The sequence below is a fragment of the Cryptotermes secundus genome, unplaced genomic scaffold (genome assembly GCF_002891405.2).
Source record: "Cryptotermes secundus unplaced genomic scaffold, Csec_1.0 scaffold298, whole genome shotgun sequence".
In the NCBI taxonomy this organism is placed as follows: domain Eukaryota; kingdom Metazoa; phylum Arthropoda; class Insecta; order Blattodea; family Kalotermitidae; genus Cryptotermes; species Cryptotermes secundus.
Window position 1 is genome coordinate 2,436,416 of NW_019741976.1, and position 21,576 is coordinate 2,457,991.

General features: G+C 41.4%; 1 protein-coding gene across 4 annotated transcripts in view; it reads right to left on the minus strand.

The window, feature by feature from the left end:
• Positions 1–21,576, minus strand: part of LOC111872850 — a 166,979-nt gene that overhangs the window by 136,190 nt on the left and 9,213 nt on the right. The window contains exon 2 of one of the 4 annotated variants that reach the window (XM_023867054.1): positions 19,269–19,497. The exons of 1 other annotated variant lie outside the window; for it this stretch is intronic. In XM_023867054.1, coding sequence (XP_023722822.1) covers positions 19,269–19,323 — 55 coding nt within the window. In that variant the 5' untranslated portion in view covers positions 19,324–19,497. Of the gene's footprint in view, positions 1–19,268; positions 19,498–21,576 lie in introns of those variants that run through there. 2 more of the 4 variants (XM_023867055.1, XM_033754861.1) reach the window with 2 other exon arrangements.

Genomic DNA, 21,576 nt, shown 5'->3' on the forward strand with positions numbered 1-21,576 from the left:
TTTTTTGTGTGTATTAACTACAGAAATGTGGAATGAAAACTCAATTTATTACAGAAATCCGGCAGGCTTTACTTTTCCAGGTATTTTGTGCTGTGAGAAGTTTTTAAACACAAGGTAGAATGTTAGCTAAGATGTCTTGGTTTTAAGTTCCTCCAGCATACTTTCATATTACAAAATATGTACACAGTCTGCTAAACGTGATACCTTTCATGTGTTGAGCAAACACAGCCGCATTAAGTAGGTTCCTTGTAACCACGGCTTGGCACGTTCTGAGGAACAGGTGGCAGGGATGGCCTCCATACACGGAAGATAATTGCAAAGACACTAAATGAGAAGCCGCGGAGAGTAGACAAGGGGCTGTTCTTCAGCTTGAGGGTTTTGAAAGAGGGACAAAATCTTCTCTCCACAAAAGAAACTTAATATTAACGAAGTGCCAAACAGGGCGGCGGATTTTGGCGGATTTTTGGAATTGTGTAAGACGACAGGAAAACATATAAATGGAACTTAGAAAATATTGGAAGATGTGGATTGGATTCATCAGTAGGGGCCAAAGTTCCTTCTGAGCCTGGAAAGCAAGTGCCAAGCCGTGGTATTTCTGGGCAGTAACCGGGTTCATTTGGGCAACCGAGCGGGGACAGCGCCTTTCTAAAAAGGCCCATAACAGATATTAAATTTATAAGCTCCCAAAAATAACAAAAATCTGTTGTTTACTTCCTCGTTTTATTTTTAAATGTTCAAATTTACTATATAGTAAACCGCCGGTCACGGTAGCCGAGCGGTCTAAGGCAGGCACTGTTTTCGCTCGCTTGGAAACCGGGATCGTGAGTTCGAATCCCACTCAGGTTATCGATGTTTAGTTTGTGTGTGTGCGTTTTTCTGTGTTTGTGTACAGGTAGAGGCCTTGCGACGAGCTGATCACCCGCCCAAGGAGTCCTACCGAATGTGTAAGATCTAGAAAAACCGAAGTGAACGGAGAAGTTCATGGAGGTAGGCCTAGGCCCACTGGGGCTGTAGTGCCAAGGAAAAAAAATATATAGTAAACCAGTAAAAGTGCGCGGGAGACTGGGACTCGTGCGCGGGAGTGCGAAAGCGCTGATCGGCCGCGCCTGCGTACAACTTACAGAAACACTGGTATGGACTACTAGACGGTTATTCTGAATGAAAAATGAAATCTTCCGTAAAATGTGAGGGATTTCTGGGTTACCTTGGTGATTAGCCTCTTATAAAGAAGGACTCCGCTCGAGGGAATCAGAGCACAGAACCACAAGGACAACGTGCGGAGCGCAAACAACACGTTTCATGCACTGGAAATGAGAAGCGGAAGGACATTTTCAAAGGGAGATCATTAACTTCGATAGTTACTAATTTGCATGGACCATTAAGCCTTTATGTACCAACAAAAGGACTTACAGCGAAGCACGAACGAGGATTTCTACGGAGATCTTCGTTAATACTTCACGAGGTATATTTATCTGATGACCTACTTTACCTGATTCAGCATTCATTACTGCCAACATTTGCAATTCAGATGTAACCCATACTTGTGCTCATTATAATTAATGTGTACAAAATGCGTCTTGATTATTTCTACCATTTTATGTCACACGTTTTTGTGATACTCGTAAGATAGAGAAATTTCAGTCTTGTTACGGGCATCTGACCGAAATGTGTAAGGAGGAAAAACTGCATTACGAACTCTCACAATTTACAACGAGAGCTTGATTAACACCATATAATGGTGTAACAGTCAATCCGAAAAGAAATTAAAAAACATGGCGTTTCTCTGGAATGTCTGAAGAATTCGCTCAGTGGAGGGTGGAGTCCAGCTGGGTCCACTCGGCACGGCGGCCAGTGATTGGTCTATTGTACCTGCCTCGGATGAATATGATGATGGAGAATTTGGTGGAATGAAGATCGGCAGGGGAAACCGAAGTACTCGGAGAAAACCCGCCCCAGCGCCACTATGTCCACTACAAATCCCACTTGACCAGACCCGGGTTTGAACCCGGGCCGCCGCGGTGGGAAGTTAGCGACTAATCGATTGAGCTATGGCACGGCCTATGTCTGAAGAAAATCAAGACCTCAGCCTACATTCGAACAGTTTACTTTACATCAAGAGCCAGACGTATCTAAGTTACTAGATTAATGCTCCAAGAGTCCCTCTCCCAAAGCCAAACATTTTCTCTTGCTAAAGTGTCTGCATAAGTTTAGTACTTCAGGACAAACTCCAACGTGTCTGACATCTTAACCGCCTCTCCTGTGTAACAATCTTAACCCCGTCGTGATTACCGGGACTGTTCCCCCTTATAATGTCTCTAACTTTGACCACCTCGGAATGAATCATATATCAAAAATGATGCTTCTTTTTTACACTAAATCGGAAATGCACTTATTTTGAGTTTCCCTTACATATTTAATGGAAAATTATACCCTACCGCACATATGTTGGACTTCAGATCGATAAAACATTATGGCCTCTGAAAAGATTAATGAACTTGTCTACAGCGGTAATGGCAAAATGCCTTAAAATGCAATTTCTAAATGCATCTCCTACAGAATTTTGATGACATTAATATTATCCTTATTATATATTTTTCCATGGACTTTCAACTATTCGTTTGATATGCAGTAATATTTCAATTATTTCATGTCTTTGCCATCGAAATTTCGGTTAGAGAAGAGTTCACATAGCTCACATGCCGAAAAATCGGTCAGAAATCACAATGCCCTAAGTCTCCAGTCTCATAAATCAGCCACTTTTCTTCAAGCGAGCAGCACTTACACGTACAATAACGGGGATCGAATACGTAACCATTAGTTCTATCATTTTGTTTACAGTGAACCAGAAGATTATGAGAGCTCTCTCACGGCACAGAGTTTGTCACGTGAGATGGTAACTGCGAATTCTAAACTGTGTCATCTGAAAGATAAAGATGAATTGTAATTCACTGTTTTACCTACGAAAGAAGGTACACAGATAAAGATATGAAAGAGATGGAGGAAAGGAAGAAGAGTATACGGAGAGAAGCCCTCCCGCCGAATTTCAACGTGTTTTTCTGACAGTAGGAAACATTGGGCGTAACGAGAGCGGCCTATTTTCACGTATTGCGCTATAGCTTGCCAGAAGGTTTAAAAAAATTGTGAACAATTCAGCCGCGATAGGTGACCAAGGGATTCCATCTACGGAGCGAGTCTCACTTGTCTTGCTAGAACCATGACATCCAGTCACAGGCTAAGCCCACAATGAGGAAGTTCTTAAGGCAGATTCTTGGAAATGCTTTTAAAGACGTACAGAGTTAAAGTTGCTTCACAATATGTCTAGTTTACTTTCTACATTAGCATATAGCCAATGTCAGTTCGCGGTATGGCTTCTGCTTCTTTCCTCTAACGTCTCTATTCAACACGAGGAAATTTTAAATGGCGAAGTGCCTGTCAAATGATGGGAGATACCTGACGATTTAACTTTAGGTGTGAATGAAATTTTATTACATAATGAACACTCAATAAATTAATGCGATATGTTAATAATGTTAATGTTAATTAATTAATGTTAATAATACATCAAATAACACAGATACTGGCAGACCTGTTACAACAATCTAGAAGTATCTGTGTGGGATCAATTTGAAGTAAGCAAATGGAAACGTCAGAAAATACAACCACAGATAATATACTCGTAAGGAAATGAATCAAACAGGACGATAGAAATTACAGGGTGGAGGATATTATTTTGTTAATATAATAAATATGAAAAAATAATGAAACACTACTGTTTGGTTGAAACAAGAAGAAGAAGACGAACAGTTTACTTATACTCATGGAGCTGAGCCCTTCTTGAGGAACCGCCAATTCTGCAACTACTTAAGAATTTCCCAGAATTTTATGGAACCCGAATGTTCATTACCGTGTTCACAAGAACCCTCCACTGGTCCCTATCCTGAGTCAGATCGATCCAATCCATACTATCCCATTCTCTCTCTCTCTCTCTCTCTCTCTCTCTCTAAGACCGGTTTTAATATTGTACACCCACCTACGCCTTGGTCTTCCCAGTGGTCTCTTTCCTTCTGGCTTTCCCACCAATATCCTATATGCATTCCTCGTCTCCCACATTCGTGCTATTAAGAATCTGCTGTCTAATAACGGGAATATGTTTACCGAGCCGTTTTAGAGAGACTGCCCTGGTATATCCGCCCATCTCGCGGTCGTTGCATAGCAACGGCTTTACACGCTACAACAGAGCAGTGGGTGTTTCCGGACTAGGAAACTTTGAGGCAGGAAAGTATCTTCTGAACCCCTAATTTGTTTCTTCTTTTACAGCTCGTGAATATGATTTTGATATAAATTATATCTTAAGTACAATAAAGAGTAGCTGCAGATGTTCACGTTTTGCACCACAGGATTCAAACACCTGAAGATTATGTGTCTGAAAATAACTTTCTTATCACACTATTGTGCACTGAAGTTTTCATGGGGGCCCTCCTCTTATTTTATTTTATTTTTCTTTCCTTGGCACTACAGCCCCGGTGGACCTAGGCCTACCTCCATGAACTTCTCCGTTCACCCTCTTATTTTATACTGGCAGAAATTCTCTGCTGTGTAATGGATTGCTGCTCTTAGTACATTTATCTACAAATGTGAATACAAACTTCGTTAAATACCCAGATAAGGAAATCCAAGGTATTCGAGCAACTTTAATATTAATTCAAATTAGCATTGTTATCAAATTCCTGTTTCAGTGTGTTCAAGTCGGGAAATATTTTAGTGGGCTTAATCTGAAAAGTATTTCTTAACGGAACAGTCTGCGTATCCGCAGTCTAACTGCATGGGGATCAGCCCTTCTTGAGAAGCCGCCATTTGTACAACGACTGAAGAATTTCCCATCTTTTATGGAACCCGACGCTTCATTATCGTGTACACAAGAGCCCTCCACTAGTCACTATCCTGAGCCAGATTAATCCAGCCAATACCACCTATCCCATCGCTATAAGATCCATTTTAATATTATCCACCAACCTATGTTTGTGTCTTCCTAGTGGTATCTTTCCTTCTGTCTTTCCTACCAATATCCTATATGCATACTTCTTCTCCCCCATTCGTGCTACATGCCCTGCCCATCTCATTCACCTTGACCTGACCATTCTAATTATACTTGGAGAAGAGTGCAAGTTATGAAGCTGCTCATTATGCAGTTTTCTCCAACATCCTGTCACTTCATCTCTCTTCGGTCCAAATATTCTCCTCAACGCCCTGTTCTCAAACACTCTCAGTCTGTGTTCCTCCCTTAATGTCAGAGACCAAGTTTCACACCCATACAGAACCACAGGCAAAATTACAGTTTTGTATATTCTAATTCTTACGTTTTTAGAGAGCAGACGAGAAGAGAAAATGTTCTGGACTGAACGGTAGCAAGAATTACCCAAATTCAGTTTCCTCTTCATTTCCTCCTGAATTAAATTTTTATCTGTTACTGTCGTTTCCAAATACTTGAACTGTACCACATTTCCAGAGGATCTGCTAGCTGTCTTTATGTCATGATTCTGCCCTGCATTCTGATGACTAGAGATTAACATATACTTCAAGTTTCTGTGTTCTTTATAATACGTGTATCTATGTTACCTTCTAAAACATTCATATCATCAGCATGGACCTGCAGGTGATGTGTCCCATTTAATTTCAGTCCCACCTGGTTTTCCCGGACCTTACCAGTGGCACACTAAAGCAAAAGCTTCCCGAGTACTGTATGAAATCTGTAATAATTATGTACAGGCTTGTGTGTGGCGGCAAGCATATATTCACACGCACACTGACTGCCGGACGATCATGTCGCTATTGCATTTATATTACCAAGGCTGTTGATAAACTGTCGCGGGCAGGCAAGAAAGTGTGGTCCTCATAGCTTGGGCACTGGACGGGAAGCTAAAATCCTTTACCATAGGAAAGAAGTATGTTTTGTTTGGCCACAGATTGCACAGGATCTGGATTTGTATGGGTGTAAAACTTGGTTTGCCGCAATTATTTTAACACCGGTCCCATACTCCGTTCCTCATCATTTCACTGCAGAAGTAGCGTTTTATTTCAGAGAAGACGTACTTCTTTCTAATGTAAGATCTAGTCAAATATATTGTAGCAATCCTTCGCCAACCGCTGCAGTTACGTTGCTGGTAAACACGACTGGCAACACCGCAGAGAGTAAGACTAAGGCTCCGCGGTAAGTTGGGGATTAGGAGTACTGAGACCAACATAAACACTTATATGAGTTTAAAGAAGTGCCACGTTCTTTCACCAAATACAAGTCACATATCTTATCAGTGTGTACACGAAATATCGACGTTGGCAGAACGGGATACAATTGGAATGCCGTGGATACTTAAAATTTGCAGTTGAAAAAAAGTCGTAGTTGGAATTGATGTCAAGTCCTGTTCTGCAAACATTATAAATATTCCGTGAAAACAAGATAGTTCTCCTAGGATGTCAATTAAAATATTCGCGTTGTGAAATCACAAACGTAACCCAAATATTACTGCATCATTATAAAAGAAACCCAAGTTCAATTTAAACGAGTTTCAAGGCCGCTCAAATTTACCTATCTTTCTTGCGAGAATTTTCTGTGGACTTTGTCCATTGCTAGAATACAAGGAGTAAAAAAACCTTTTCAACACGACGGAGACGTGCCAGCCTCCGTAACGTGAATGTTTTTATCCAGATAACAGAAAAAGCAGGAAGAAAATTCTCCCGTGATGACACCAGACAACTGTCACGAACTTTTTATAACATTAAGTATCCACGCGTGAAGCCTTATGACAGACAGAAAGACTTCAAAAGTTATTACAAAATTATAAAAGGAAGATGACGCCGGAGCATCGCACGACCCACATCTAGACGGGAGGACGTATTCTCTTGAAGTAGGACAATGTCCTCATATACACCCTTGGAGGAGGAGGAGGAGGAGGAGGAGGAGCAGAAGAAAAAGGAGGAGGAGGAAAATGAGGAGAAGAAAAGGTGGAGGAGGACAAAATAAGGTCCTGTTACGAGTACGGACAACTTAACCAGAATTCTAATTAATACGTCAGGCAGTGTACGAAACAATCAATTGAAAACCAGAAGGTCACGGTCTTCTGGTTTGTAACGCCGTGTAGTTCGGAGAGCCCGATGTTTCGGAGGAACATATCGCCCCAGTCTCCATGATTTAAGAATAAGACAGAAAAGATACCGGGATAAGCAGCTCCGAAACGTCGGGTTCCATCCGAAATACACGGCGTTACCACCCAGACGACAGTATTCTTTATACTGACCGCTGTGAACCTCAAATTCAAAACTTAAATCTAAATGGAAGGCAAAAAAAAAACTCATGCGCCGTATTCACAGCACTGCATTAAACCCAAACTACTTCACTTCTGATAGCTTACCTCCGCACTTGACGGCAGGTATGATTCGTAGGTTTGCTAATGACGTAATTAGATATGCACAAAACTGTCGCATCGGACCAACTATAAACACTAGCCAGAAATGCATTACGCAACGTAAACATATCTATGCATGGTAAGAGCATTACTCTCGTCTCGAATGTGACACCGTGTCGTCTGGTAGATACTTATCAACATTTCGAAGAAGCGTGTTCTCTGCGTCTTCGAAGTAGGGCCCTCTCTTCTAAATTGAAAATAGAGACAGCACGTTCCTCTCAGCCGTCTGTAAATATCTACCAGGCTGCACGGTGTCACATCCCAGACGAGAAGATTCTTCACTGGAGCAGCTGTGAGAACATACAGCTTCATAAGGCATGGTAATTGAAGTTAAATTATCTAGTTAAATTGGATAATTACTCAGTGCAGCCTTGACGTAAACTCCAGGTTATGAAGTGCAGTAGCGAGATGTATCTAAAAGTGCATCCCACACGACGGCACCAGAGGCTGGCGAACGGTCATTTTCAAGCTTCATCTGCGTTACCACCGATGAAGGGGTTTCAGGTATCCCTTATATTACAGAATGAAAATAACGGCAGGCTTTGCCTTACGTGATGGCTATTTTGAACAGACGTAAGGAATTTGAAGAGTACTGCTCCATTTCTTACCATCAGCTTCAGATCGGTAAGTATTTAGTATGAAGAATGCCGTCTTCTGGGATGTGGCGCCGTGTAAATCTAGTGTAAACCGACGTTTCGGAGGAACGTATCGCCTCCATCTTCAGGGTATAAAAATCCGCGAGCGATGAACCATCGTGTGCAGGTGGATGCAGAGTGAGTCATCAGTCGTGAACATCCAGCTATATAGCTTGTATAGCTGAGTATTTCGACTGATGACTCAGTCTGCAGACCCCTGCACACGATGGTTCCTCGCTCGCAGATTTTTCTACCCTGAAGATGGAGGCGATACGTTCCTCCGAAACGTCGGTTTACACTTGATCTACACGGCGCTACATCCTAGAAGACGATATTCTTCATAGTAAAAGCCGTGAAAGCCTCAAATCTTACAAAGTATTTATTAGTTTAGAAATACATGTATTCAGTTTTGGCCCCTTTCCTTCGGGGCCATCTCAGTCATAAAAGAGCGTGGTTCTATCTTCATGACAAAGTTTCCGTTTCCAAAATCTGTACATTCGTAGCGGCCGTGGGGCCCACTCAGGCTCTTATTCAGTGGGCATCGGGAGCTATTTACATGTGAGTAAAGCAGGCCTGAGCATAAAACTGATCACTCACCTCTAGCATTGTGTTTCCTTACACTCACTCCCCGTATATGCTCTCATGACGCGCATCGGCTGGGGCCACACGAGCGCATGTAGTACGTCCGTTGCAACGAACGTACTTTATGACGGACGTTGCTGAGAACACCACAGTTGCAGAATGCGGTGTGTAGTTTTTTGTCTGCAATGGAGCCAGAAGAAAGTGTAGCATTCGCCTCTCTTGTTTATTTCTACAACGGACGTCACGACGTTCGTTACAACGGACGCATTTTGTGCGCTCGTGTGGCCCCAGCCTAAGGGTCAACTGTATTTCACTCGTAACAAGCTTCGCAAAACGTCGAAAAAACTCGACATTATTCAGATGCACAAACAACACTTCCAGTGATAAATTCTGCGTATCTTGCAGAGGCAGTTAACTTTGGTCAGGGCTGAACATGCTCCACTAAGTCTATATATACAGACGATAAAATATATTTGCTTTAAACACGTTCTATACTGAATTACTCCTCTTCGACGCGTTTCCCGATAAGAAACACATTTGCGGAGATTACATGATATAATTGGTTACAACATTCTGATATATATAGGTCTCACGATTACGCAAGAACGGAAAGTCGCTTTCTCTTAAAAAGAAACTTCACTTGAAGTCGCGGGGTAATGCAGCACCGAAGCTTTATGTTCATAATGTTCTGGAATCGAACCCAACTATTATGGTATGGTTCTCATGGTAGTATTCAGTCTCTCCAAGGACACTCTGATAGAACAAATATACACGTCATCTGTACACCTGCTTCGCTTTCTGCAGAGTTGGGTTTGAGAAGGGGTGAGACAAGGGAGGTCGCAGCCGGGGCTCCACAAAACAGAAACAGAATCCAAAGAATTGATATTTCTTCTCTAAAATCACGAAATGGTAATTTGTATTTTTAGTCATTGCACGAAACAATAACAGCAAAAAAATTGCCATCACTTAAATTTGTTTTTACTGATAGGGGCCACCACATTTTGATATCCCGGTGTTCCCGCACCCTTACATCGGGCCCTGGTTTTCTGTAGGTCTCAGGCAGGATTCTGAGTCTGGATACCCGTCCTTCTGGCTGTGAAATTTCGTGGATTTCCTCAGACAATCCAGAACAATTCCCTAGTACATGGCTATGAGGCAAACCGTTTCTTTAGGTATCCCTCCCAATCATTCTACCGTTCTACGCTGTGTGAAGTGTACTTCATGAAACTTCAGAGCTTCTCGATCCGGCTTCATATCTGGGAGGTATCGGGTTCACACCTCGATTCGGAAACCGATTACCCTGACTGATGTTTGTTTTCTTAGCCCCTCCAGGAAAATTTCAGGGTAGTACCTCAAATTAGGCCAAGGCGGTTCCTTCCACATCTTCCCCAATTCACTATCATTAATCTTCCTAACACTCGAAACTGGATAATATGACCAAGTGAAGCTGATTCTTAAATCAAGAAAAAGTTCAAGCTAATTAAATAAACAGAAAATCAGTCATGGGCAGTGCCTTAAAATGGCTGCGGTTGCTCCATTTCAGATTCTTCACAGTTTAGTCATATAGTCATATAATTGTCTCGTCTTCTGGCGAGGTTTAGTCAAGTCTATGCGTTGTGTGCCATAATCTGCTGTAACTGTCGAGGATCATCTGGCTTGGTCATGTTAATGACTAGCTCGTTCGGAATATGCAATAGGATTGGTCAAATATACACAATAGTATTTGCAGATCTTTCAGGGGGCACAAATACGAGAATATATGAAATGACCAGGTCCAGGGTAAGCAAGCGAGTCGATGTGGGCTTTGGAGTTTTCAAGTGTATACTTCCGCAGGAATGTTCTCAGGATTGTTGAACACTGCACACCGGAATTATACGTGGGCAACTTTAAATAGTTTAGCACACTTCGCTAATACTGAAACGAAAGTCCGGATTCATAATGATGAATCCCGAAATATTGTGACACGTGGACCCACTGCTAGGGAACGTCTGGCAAACAAGCTCACAGTAAATGCCCAACCAACAATAGAGAAGACGCATTTCTAGACAACGCCAGAAATACGCGCACGTAACAATAGAACCAATGTTGCAAGAGGTGTTTTCTATATGGTTCGCATATATCTACTGCTAGGCAGCGGATGTATTTTCTGTGTTGTGATCCGACCCGAGACTATATAGCGAGAAGACAACGATAATTGACAGCCAGCTAAAAGTCAGAAGTTCGGTTCAGTTCAGTTGTCAATTGAAAGTCAACCTGTGAAGAAAAGACGACTTTATGTGTGCTGTAGTTACAGGGAGACTGTTATAAATGAGGATACGACTAGTGAAGGCTGAGAAGACTTGGTGTGTCGTAGTGATTTGTGAAGTCGGTAGAGCAGCGATAGCGCTATAATTTATTGTGATTAAGGGAGATTGTAAAGAAGGTATCAATAAATCCAATCATCCAATTCAAAGCCCGTCTTTTAGTCACGGGGCCATAAACACCTGACAATGTGCTTCTTCGTTGTTCGCATAGATTTCAAGTTGAGTGCTGAATTTACAGGAAGATAGTGCACATGAGATGGGGCGTCTACTCTACAGCCTCGCGAAGGCTCTTCCTCTGCAACCCGACGGTAACGGATCGCCGTGTCTCCCAACAGATGAACGTATTACAATATTTCAGTCTCTCGAATTCAGAATATGACGTTGTGTGTGTACTGATTGGTTTTCTCGGGCGCTATAATGCGATTCAGTAACTACCAATAATAATTTATCCTATTTGGCCTAAGCCTAAATTTTGGTAACTTTTCGACTTTCTTAACCGAATTAGCACACCGACCTTTGTGACTCTTGTGAACTGAACTTCGGACTTTCCCACGTATGATGATTTGACAGCTCATTCGTCACAAATGTGTGTGAACTGCAATGCAAATAATTAAGCGTAGTTTTGCATAAATATTTGTAAATTCACACAACGTAGTATTATACCGAATTTTGCAGTAGTGTAGGAGTAGCACAAGCAGAATAATCTCATAATCTCATAGTTGTTCATTATTTTCAGTTAATATTTGTGTCTATAATCCGAACATCAGGGCCGGTCACGGTAGCCGTGCGGTCTAAGGCATGCACTGTCTTCGCTCGCTCGGAAGCCGAGATCGTGGGTTCGAATCCCACTCAGGGCATGGATGTCTGTGTGCGTTTTTCTGTGTTTGTGTACAGGTAGAGGCCTTGCGACGAGCTGATCACCCGCCCAAGGAGTCCTACCATATGTCTAACATCTAGTAAACCGAAGTGAGACGGAGAATTTCATGGAGGTAGGCCTAGGCCCAGATGAGGGCTGTAGCGCCAATGAAAAAAAAAAGTCGTTGTTGATGATGATGATGATGATGATCTGGTGTTAGACTTCACTCTCAGGTGGTCTGTCACATAACGAAATCACTCAACGCAGGGTTTATACTGCCTCACAAACGTGTCTTATGTAACTTTTGTACGTAAACTTTGATATCCTAATGAATAAATATTTGATCACGAAGAAAGTTTCACAGAGAAAGCTTCGGTTTTTCTTAACAACGGCAACTGTAGGAGAAGAGAGTGAAATAGAAATAATAACCAGGAACATTGACAATTACGTAATATTAGGAGATGCAACAGCCTTGGATTTATACGTCTGTAAGTCCAAAGTACAAAATAACAGCCATTTTATTACATCTTGCGACAAAGTGCGGCAAGAAAACAAGAAGCGTCACGATGGGATGACTGCAAGTTAGCTGTTGCACTCTACTGTACTTGGAAATGACAGACCTATTATTTTACTCGTACTGACCTGTGATATCTACAGTCAAACCCGCCTGTTAACAGGGATTATTTAGACACCTCGTTTTCTGTTGAAATTATATTCTTCTTTTGTTGCAACTGTATTTAGTTTCGGTTTATGAGATATAAATCCCCCCAAAGTTGCCTCCACCGTGTCGCGGTGGTGGGGCTTGCATGACTCTGTGACCTGGAGAGCTATGCCGGCGGCAGTTCAACTACCAGTAGGGTCATCTATGCCGGAAAGGTCAAAGGGACTCTAGTTCAGGCTACGAGAGATACCCTGGTCCTCCAGGTTGGGGTTTGGACATGAGGCTAACAACCTCATCCTGTAAAAAGAATTGTGTTCAGAAACCTAACAACCAGCCTCGGGTCATCATGCCTGGGTCCATTCCTATGGCAGCACGCATTGGTTGTGGAGACTGGTTGTAGAGGAGGCCAAGGCTCACCTAGGGCTGTAGCGCCGAGTGGTAGGTGGCGTAAGAGATAAATTTACAATGACGATTTTGGTGGGTCGTAGGAGTTTTCCCATAACTAGAAGTTTCACTTCAATTAAATTTCCGTTTTCTGCATGTCCTGCTGTAGTTCTGCAAAAGCATATTGTACGCTTGAAATAACACACACACCCGCTAAGTAATTGTTCAGTAGGGAAAATCGACTATCTGGAGCGTCTAAAGTCCCTGTGTATAAACGGACTCCATTTCCTTATACACGTGCAGACTTTGACTTCAGCATGTGACCTGAGGAACCAGATTTAATTACTGCGGAATATTATCTGTAGTTAGTTGAGAGTCAAGATTCTCTTGCTGCCTGCTTCATGCTGGTTTCTTGCTTAATTTACGTTTCAAACCTGAAGATGGAGGCATCATACTCGTCCGAAATGTATGATAACATTCAAGGGACTATATGGCATTATTTCCCAGACGATCGAACAACAGTTGTGAGAACTTCAATTATTTTTCGCACCGAGTTGTACCTTGCACGTAAGTATAAACCAAAAACAGGCACAATTATATTTATTATAAAGGTAATTAATAAAAGAAGGTAGAGCTATCCGTGTAACAGGCCGTGGAAGCCCATCGGGGTGTGAGACGTCGAGACTCCCACATTTTCTAGACAATCGGCTCACAGATGGCGTTGAGTTTGTCGGCCTTAGGCACAGGCCGCGCTTTACCCCTCCGAAGATTCCTGGTACACATTTCTGTTAGTAGGTGAGTCGACCTCAAGGCCATTGTGAGAATCGAACCCGCGACCCTCCGGCTTGTATCATAGTCCCTCAACAAACTACGCTACCGCGTGCCCCAAATTTAATGAACGCGTAATATGAAAGTATATTTATTGATTATTTCGTTGTTCAGCAATAACTTCACATTTACATAAGTTAAATAATGTGAAATGAAATGATGATCATAAATGTTGGGATAATAAGAATGGGAATTGGGACGATCATGATAGTTTCCTTGGGGACATGAAAATTTTGTAAAACATTAAGAACAGCTGGAACCCTGACTTGGATTCGAAGTCGATTCGTCCCATACACAAGTATAGAAAGTTGTCAGTACAACCGCCTGGACGGTGTCATGAAAGAGAATGTCAGTAATCCCAGAGACAAAAGAGTAACAATTTTACATTAATAATGCAATTTCCACAATTAAAACATCTGTATATGGATTTACGATACATACATATAGCACTTGCTCCTATGTCCCGCAGTATGTACATTTCCAAAGGCTCGAACCGGAAAAAATCTTGATACATTTTTAGTTCTTTTTCCAACTGTTCCGGGTTCGGTTCCAATTGCTACAAAATTTCTCGGAATACTTCTGATATTACAAAAAAAAAATATCTCGTATGGATTTTTACTGCTTTAAGATCAGCACTGCGACAGTTTGCTAGCGCATCTCGGTTCGGTTTCGTTTAGTATTTGCTCCTACTGTTCTATGAATACATTGCAGGACAATACCGGCCGAACTTCCTTGTACGCCTCATGAAAATGGTGAAGATTCAATTGATCCCCTGGGCTTCTCTCTAGCGACAAAACAGTTGACGATATAATTCGACGATTGCTCGGCTGTAATCTAAAAATATATTGCAAGGAGACAAGGGGAGTGGAAGTGGGGAGTCATACTTTAGGGTTCAGGTGGCGCTTCCCGGCCCATGTCTTCTGCCTTCGTGGTTGTTACCAGTGCTCGACATTCTGCACATTCGCACCAGGTCACCTAGGGATAACCAAAATTCCTGCTTCAGATAATTCGAATTTATGCTCCTGCAACACTGAACACATCTCTGGATGCCTGGCAAAAGCTTAATTTATTTTCAGGTTGTATACAATTATGTAGCCGAGTGGTCTAGGGCATGCACTGTCTTCGTTCGCTTGGAAACCGGGATCGTTGGTTCGAATCCCACTCAGGGCATGGATGTGTGTGTGTGTGTGCGCGCTTTTCTGTGTTTGTGTACAGGTAGAGGCCTGCGACGAGCTGATCACCCGCCCAAGGAGTCCTACCGAATGTGTAAGATCCAGAAAAACCGAAGTGAACGGAGAAGTTCATGGAGGTAGGCCTAGGCCCACTGGGGCTGTAGTGCCAAGGAAAAAAAAAAACTGTTATGTAGCTTCAGTTGTGGGGACGGCCGTGAATGTTAAGTCGGGAAATAAGAAGAGGTAGCAATTTCGAAGCTACTAGTCGCGTTTAATCCAGTCCATAACCTCATTCCCCAATTTCCTTAAAATGCATTTAACATTACCTTCCAAATTACACCCAAGTCTCACATGTCAACTCTTCCTTTCGGCTTCTTAGGCTAAATTTCTGTGCGAGTTTCTACCACGGGTGCTGCATCCCCGGCCATTTCATGTTCGTCCCAATAACATTTATCGAAGGGCACAAAATGTGTGGCTCATTATGTAATTTCCTCCAGTCTCTTGTTAACTTCTTCCCTCTTAAGTCCAAATACGCTTTCCAACGCCCTATTTCCACACACACCAACACATAATGCATGTTCTTCCTTTAGTGTGAGAACCAAATTTCCCAAAATTATAATTTTATATAATTTGAGGATAGGAAACAGGGATACAAGATTCTGAAACGAATGATAGCAAGAATTCCCGCACATTAAACCTGCTCTCAAATTTCTCGAGAATGCAATATTTGATTTCCCGAATTAAATTTTCAAATACCAAAATTTTCTGTATTTTCGACATACTTATTTTCTCTGCATTGCGATCTTGCCCCGCATTTCATATTTAATCGAAATTCTTTACATAATTTCGAAATTTAATTGCAAGGGCTGACCGCCAGGATGGTCGAAGGCCACACGGGAATCCCCCCCCCCCAATAGGGAACACGTTTACTCCATCACTTCATCCAAAAACGCGTGGAACGCAGCGTCCTCATGTCATGTTTTCCGTAACAGAACGACAGTGAGTTATCCTAGTGCGTCGTGGTGAGTCCCCGCTCGTGCTTGTCGATAAGGTAGTGAGAAGTCGGTAATTGTATCCACACATAGTAGAGGCCACGCAAGTTCAGTTCAAAATCCATTCTCCTTCCGACATGATGGATCCCAGAACTTACATGCTTCTATAGTATGTAGACTGGCCGTAGCCTAGCAACGTCAAGTGAAAAAAAACCGAAAAGACTTTTGCGTGAATTAGCGACAATATTATAATTACGTGTAGTTACGGTTTATAAGAGTCCAGTAAATCCAATTACAAATCTAGACCCAATGTCTAGGCACTAACATGTGACAATGCATTACCCCAGTCCACTACCTCACACGTTCTTTCTTTAGAATCTAATCTAATATTATCCTCCCATTTAGCCTTAAGTATCCCATGTGGTCTAATCCTGTCGGGTTTTCAGACTAAAATATTTTATATACAGTTCTCAGTTATCATATGCACACAACTGTGGTAAACGGAGTTATGATACAGCCAAGGGTTGTATTCATAAAACTCAGAAATAATTGTAGATACGAAATGTCTTGGCTATGTACCTACCTCGTATTCGTTAGGCTCCCAATTCGAATTCTGTGAGCGACAACCTTTCCTCAAAATACCTTGTGCTGTTCTTTATTCCTCGCCAGACGCTGGGGTTTGAAATAGACCACGACTGCTTTCCGCCTTATCCAAAAAAACAAACTCCGTGGTTTTAGTCCGTAAGCGAACTATACCAATCGAGTGACCGCCGCTTGACGGCGAAATTAGTGCCAACTTCAGCGGATAGAGGGTGTCACATTGTCAGCGCAACGAATCCCCATGGCCGTTAAATTCGGTTTTCTAGACCGAATACGCTATTTCCTTGATATAGCCCCTCAATTATCCTCACGAGGCTGAGTGGACCCCGTTCCAGACCCCCTACTTCTCAGATAATCTGGTAGCGCCGGGAATCGAACCCGGACCTCTGGATCTGTAGCCAAGAACTCTGACCACTAGACCACAGAGGCGGTCTCTCGCCCTATTCACGCTCCGTTATCATCCTCACTCAGCGATAGTCTTCATCATAGTAAGAATAGAAAGTGTTCTAGACGAGGCAAAATAGAAACAAAGCATTAATTCTTGTTTTATTTAACACCGTTTCAGTTTAAGAATTAATGTAGTGCCGATATAAACTAGAAGACAATAAAAGGCGAAGTGGTACGAATTTGAAAGTAACTGTTAGTGACCTGCCGGACACTACATCGGCACTGACTGAGGAAACTGAGGAAATTAGCATTCGAAATATTCCACTAGGAGCAGATACGTGCAGATCTCAGGTGTAGAACATTGCCGGTACGCCAACCAGTTACATCGCAAGAACAAAGGTAAAGCGAATCCTTCTATGCTTACGCACCATATCATAAAGCCAAACAAGGGGTAGCACAGTACGCAGTCTTAACTGCGGCACGGGTTTGTGTGTGTGGGATCAGCTTCGTACTCCGGGAGTCTGGATAGGGACTGGGTGGCTCCAAAAGCTAGTCTGTAAAAACACCTACCCTTCCCAGGAAGAGAACGTCGGCCGTCTGCCTGTAAGCAGCCATCTTACTGACTGACTGACTGACTGACCGACCTACTCCGTTCACAAGGAAACAAAATATACATTTACTTAGGCCAAATACTGCGGCGGCCCAGGTTCGATCCCAGGTCAGATCATGTGGAGTCTGTGGTGAACAAATTGGCACTGGGACACGCTTTCCCCGAGGACTTGAGTTCCCTTGCCAATTTCCATTCCACAATAATGCTCGACACTCATCTATCATACCGGGCTCATACAGTTGGCCAATTAGTGGGCGACGTACCAAGTGGGCCCCACGAAATAATATTCCACCTTTCGTGGGGCACAACTGCAACGTTTTCCTTAATACTTGGATTCTGGTTTCATGCAGGCCTGGAAATTACTTTGCATTTTACGATGCTCGCCGGTTTGAGAATCTAGAGAAATCAATAAAGTTTGTACTCATAAGGTCACGGGACCCACAGCACTTGACGCGTAGGAGGTCAGGTCTCTGCAGCACTTGAGAGACTCCCGATCAGTAACGGGCCTAGTGTCCAAATGAACAAGTTCGTAATTTTCTATATTTAAATGTAGGCATAACCAGTATAATGTATCACATCCATTGGATCCCTGAGAGCTTCAAGGACAAATTTGAACACTTTTATTCTTTATAGATTGTATTCTGTTGTGTGTAGAGTATTGGAGTTTTTTGTGCTATAACAGTCAACACAACATAACGAGTTGTATAGAAATATCTTCAATGGAGATGGATGTTAATACACATTTTACTTATTCATTACAAATATAGCTAAGCTACATGTTTCGACAACAATTCTGTCATCATCAGGGCTTGAACGAACATGTCTCAAGTAATTAAACACATTGGGTACAATATGGATCCGTGTTAGTCAATACCGGAGGCTTTCAAACTAAATAAATTAAGCTTACATTTTACCAGTGAAATAGGGACTTATACTGACAGAAGAGAATCTGTTTTTATAAAAAACAAATATAAAAATTTAAAACATTTCTGAGATCATATGAATTTTGAGGTTTTTCTTTTTAGTTTGCTACTTAGTTGGAACAGATGTGTTAAAATGTGTCATTCACTGTAAAGTGGGATTATCTACAACCTAACAACGAGCCGCCACTGACGCCAAGCATTACGTAGTAAAATCTCAGCTCATGGAATCTCTCTCTCGGTTGGGACTTTCATTCTTACAGATACATTTACTAGTTGACTTTGAAGTAGATTCCAATGCATCCAAGTCCGATGTATGCATGTTTTGCTGTACTTGAACAATTAGATAAGTTCAGGTCACTTCGACAAAGTATTTTTTTTTTCGACAACGTGTCCATAACTTTACAATACATACTTAGCACTACGGTCGTATAGAGGAACAATAATTTTAATACAGCATATTCGTCTACAATACAGAACTGGGCTGCCTTATTAATTTAAAAATGGAAATGCATTCCATTATCCAAAATCGGAGACTTCAATATATTCAGGCAAGTCTGTGGCAGTACAAAGACACTGCGTGATAAAGTAATTTATTCAATATAAATGTTACATACTGAAATGCGTTCTACTGGTGGATTCATAATCTATTAAATAAATTCAACTCATTTATACATACATATTCCTTTTCTCTGACCCTGTTAAATAATATATTTATAATTAGTAGAATAATCTGCCTAAACGAGACATCGCGTTAACAGCTTCTCTTATTAAAAATATTCGATGTGACATGGAAGAAATGAATTCAATAAATCGAACTGTAATAAATAAAATACGCATTTCTATTACAATACAGTATATTAAAACAATTTACTTACCACCGATTGGTAGTATCCGCCATCTTGTTTTCCGTTTCGTTCCCTTCTTCCCCATGTAGATGTCGCTCTTGTCCACATGTGTTTAGACAATGGATGTCTCTACTTTATTAAGTTCTCTTTCCATTAAATTATTGAAATATATTTCATCGGTCAGTTTTTCGGTTGTCTTTATGATCAGTACAGTTGGGTAGTTTTATCACACAGGCTCCTGCATCACATCACACTTAAACTGTGCAGGAACGAAACAGGTGCCAGAGCATTATGCAGATGGGACACAACTGTATATTACAACTTACTGTATTCTTGAGCGTGGAAAATGTGTTACCAACTGCGCTTTCTTTCAACCTCTACACTCCGGAATGCAAGTCTGGAAGCAACTGATATGTACAAGAAAATTTATCAAAAGGCAAAATGCTGCACATCTACCGTTGCAATAATTTTTCGATCCTGAAGCTAAAACTGTGGTTAAGAGTACCGGTAAATATATTTTTAAGGAAGAAACGTTGGTTGCTAACAACTGTGTATTTGATTTGCCCATCCGATATCCCGAAGATTCAGTAAAACTCTCTTATGGCAAAGTGCTTATTAATTTCAGTGCTGCTGGAACACACACAACGACCAGAGAGTGATCGTGGAAGTCATCTTGATACGGGAGAGAACTACTCCAGACCAGTCCAGACCAACTGCACGACCTGTTCCAAAGGTTTGTTTCATGTGAAGGCCGCAGCTTTAACCAACATGGAGCGACCTTCGTAAGAGCAGCGATTCATTGTACGTTCAGCTGACAGAGAGATTCGAGTAATTCCATATCAGTTACCAAATAAGAGTGGGAAAACCAATCTCCAGCCTTAAAGTTCCTTACGTAATTCATTTTACGTAAGTCTTCCTCGATCCGGAACATACTCCTTGAGAAATCGCGCCTTATTATTACAAATTTCTAAATTACTTTAAGCAAATTCTAATAATTATGATGCGTATAAAATAAATTTAAAAAATCGTGATTAAATTAAGTAAAGTAAAAAGTAAAGGTGTCCCTGTAACAGGCCGTGGAGGCCCATAGGGTTGTGAGATGTTGAGGTTCCCACATTTTCTAGACAATCGGCTCATAGATGGCGGCAAGGTTGTCAGCCCTATGCGCCGGCCGCCAGGTACCTCCAAGAATAAGAGCAAATTAAATTCGGCGAGTGATAACCGCGATAGAGTTCAGAATTTACTTCTTCGTGTCATTTCTAAAAACCAGACGTTAAATTTCTAACCACTGCTTTACGTATATCAGTGTGTAACGTTTAAGGAAATCATAAATTAAGGGTGTTAGGAAAAAAGTTATAAGGGAAATATACTGACTTAAAAACCGAAAGCAATGGGACAATTAAGAAAATTATACAGTGAGGAGCTCTACAACTCTTACGCTTCACTTAGGAGCCTATTGGTAGGATAGCTAAATCAGTAAGATGGGCGAGACATGTGGCATGCATATGGAAAATGAGAAGGAGATCAAAATTCTGGTGGGCCAAATGTTTCGACAGTAATTATGGGGACAAATTTTATATACGGGTATGCACTGTTGTACCGTGCCAATATCAATTTTATATTTAATGTACTTTCCTTGTGCAAAACACAATAATAATAATAATAATAATTTGCTTTCCTCGAATAAAAATAAGTTTGCTAAATCTACAAAATTTTGACATAAACTTCAACCTCATCCGCTCGCCTTTCGTTCTTTGAACATACATCCGGAAAGAAAAAAAAACTGTTTCGTGTAATGTCATTTGAATGAAGCAAAATTCCGGCCCACCGGGAAAGAGAAATATATAATAACAACAGGGGCAGATACTGCAAAATTAAGCCTAGATTTCGACTAGAAATTGGGTAGAACGGACTGATAAATCCTAAGCTGTGTTTCCACTATTGCTGCTTTGGACGGTTGTGAAGTTGCTTAAAAATGTCTGCCTATGCCCTCAAAAGAAACTGCCAACAATTAAGCAGCTCAATAAAAACAAAATATATACCGATTTTATATATGCTTATATTATCAATATTATTCTGGTTGATAACGAAAATATTTCGTTTGATGCCAATATGGTTTATAAAATAGAATACCAAAATATCGTCGTAGTACTTTCCACAAACACATTAATATCACTCATCAAGTTCTGCATTGTACAATGCTAAGTTCATAATTCTTCTTCGATTTTTGTCAAGTGATAAAACTTGCTACGACCACGTATAATTTCACTGCACACACTTTGCACAGCCATCTTTTATAATTATGTGTAAACTGATACAATTTACTCTACTAATTCTG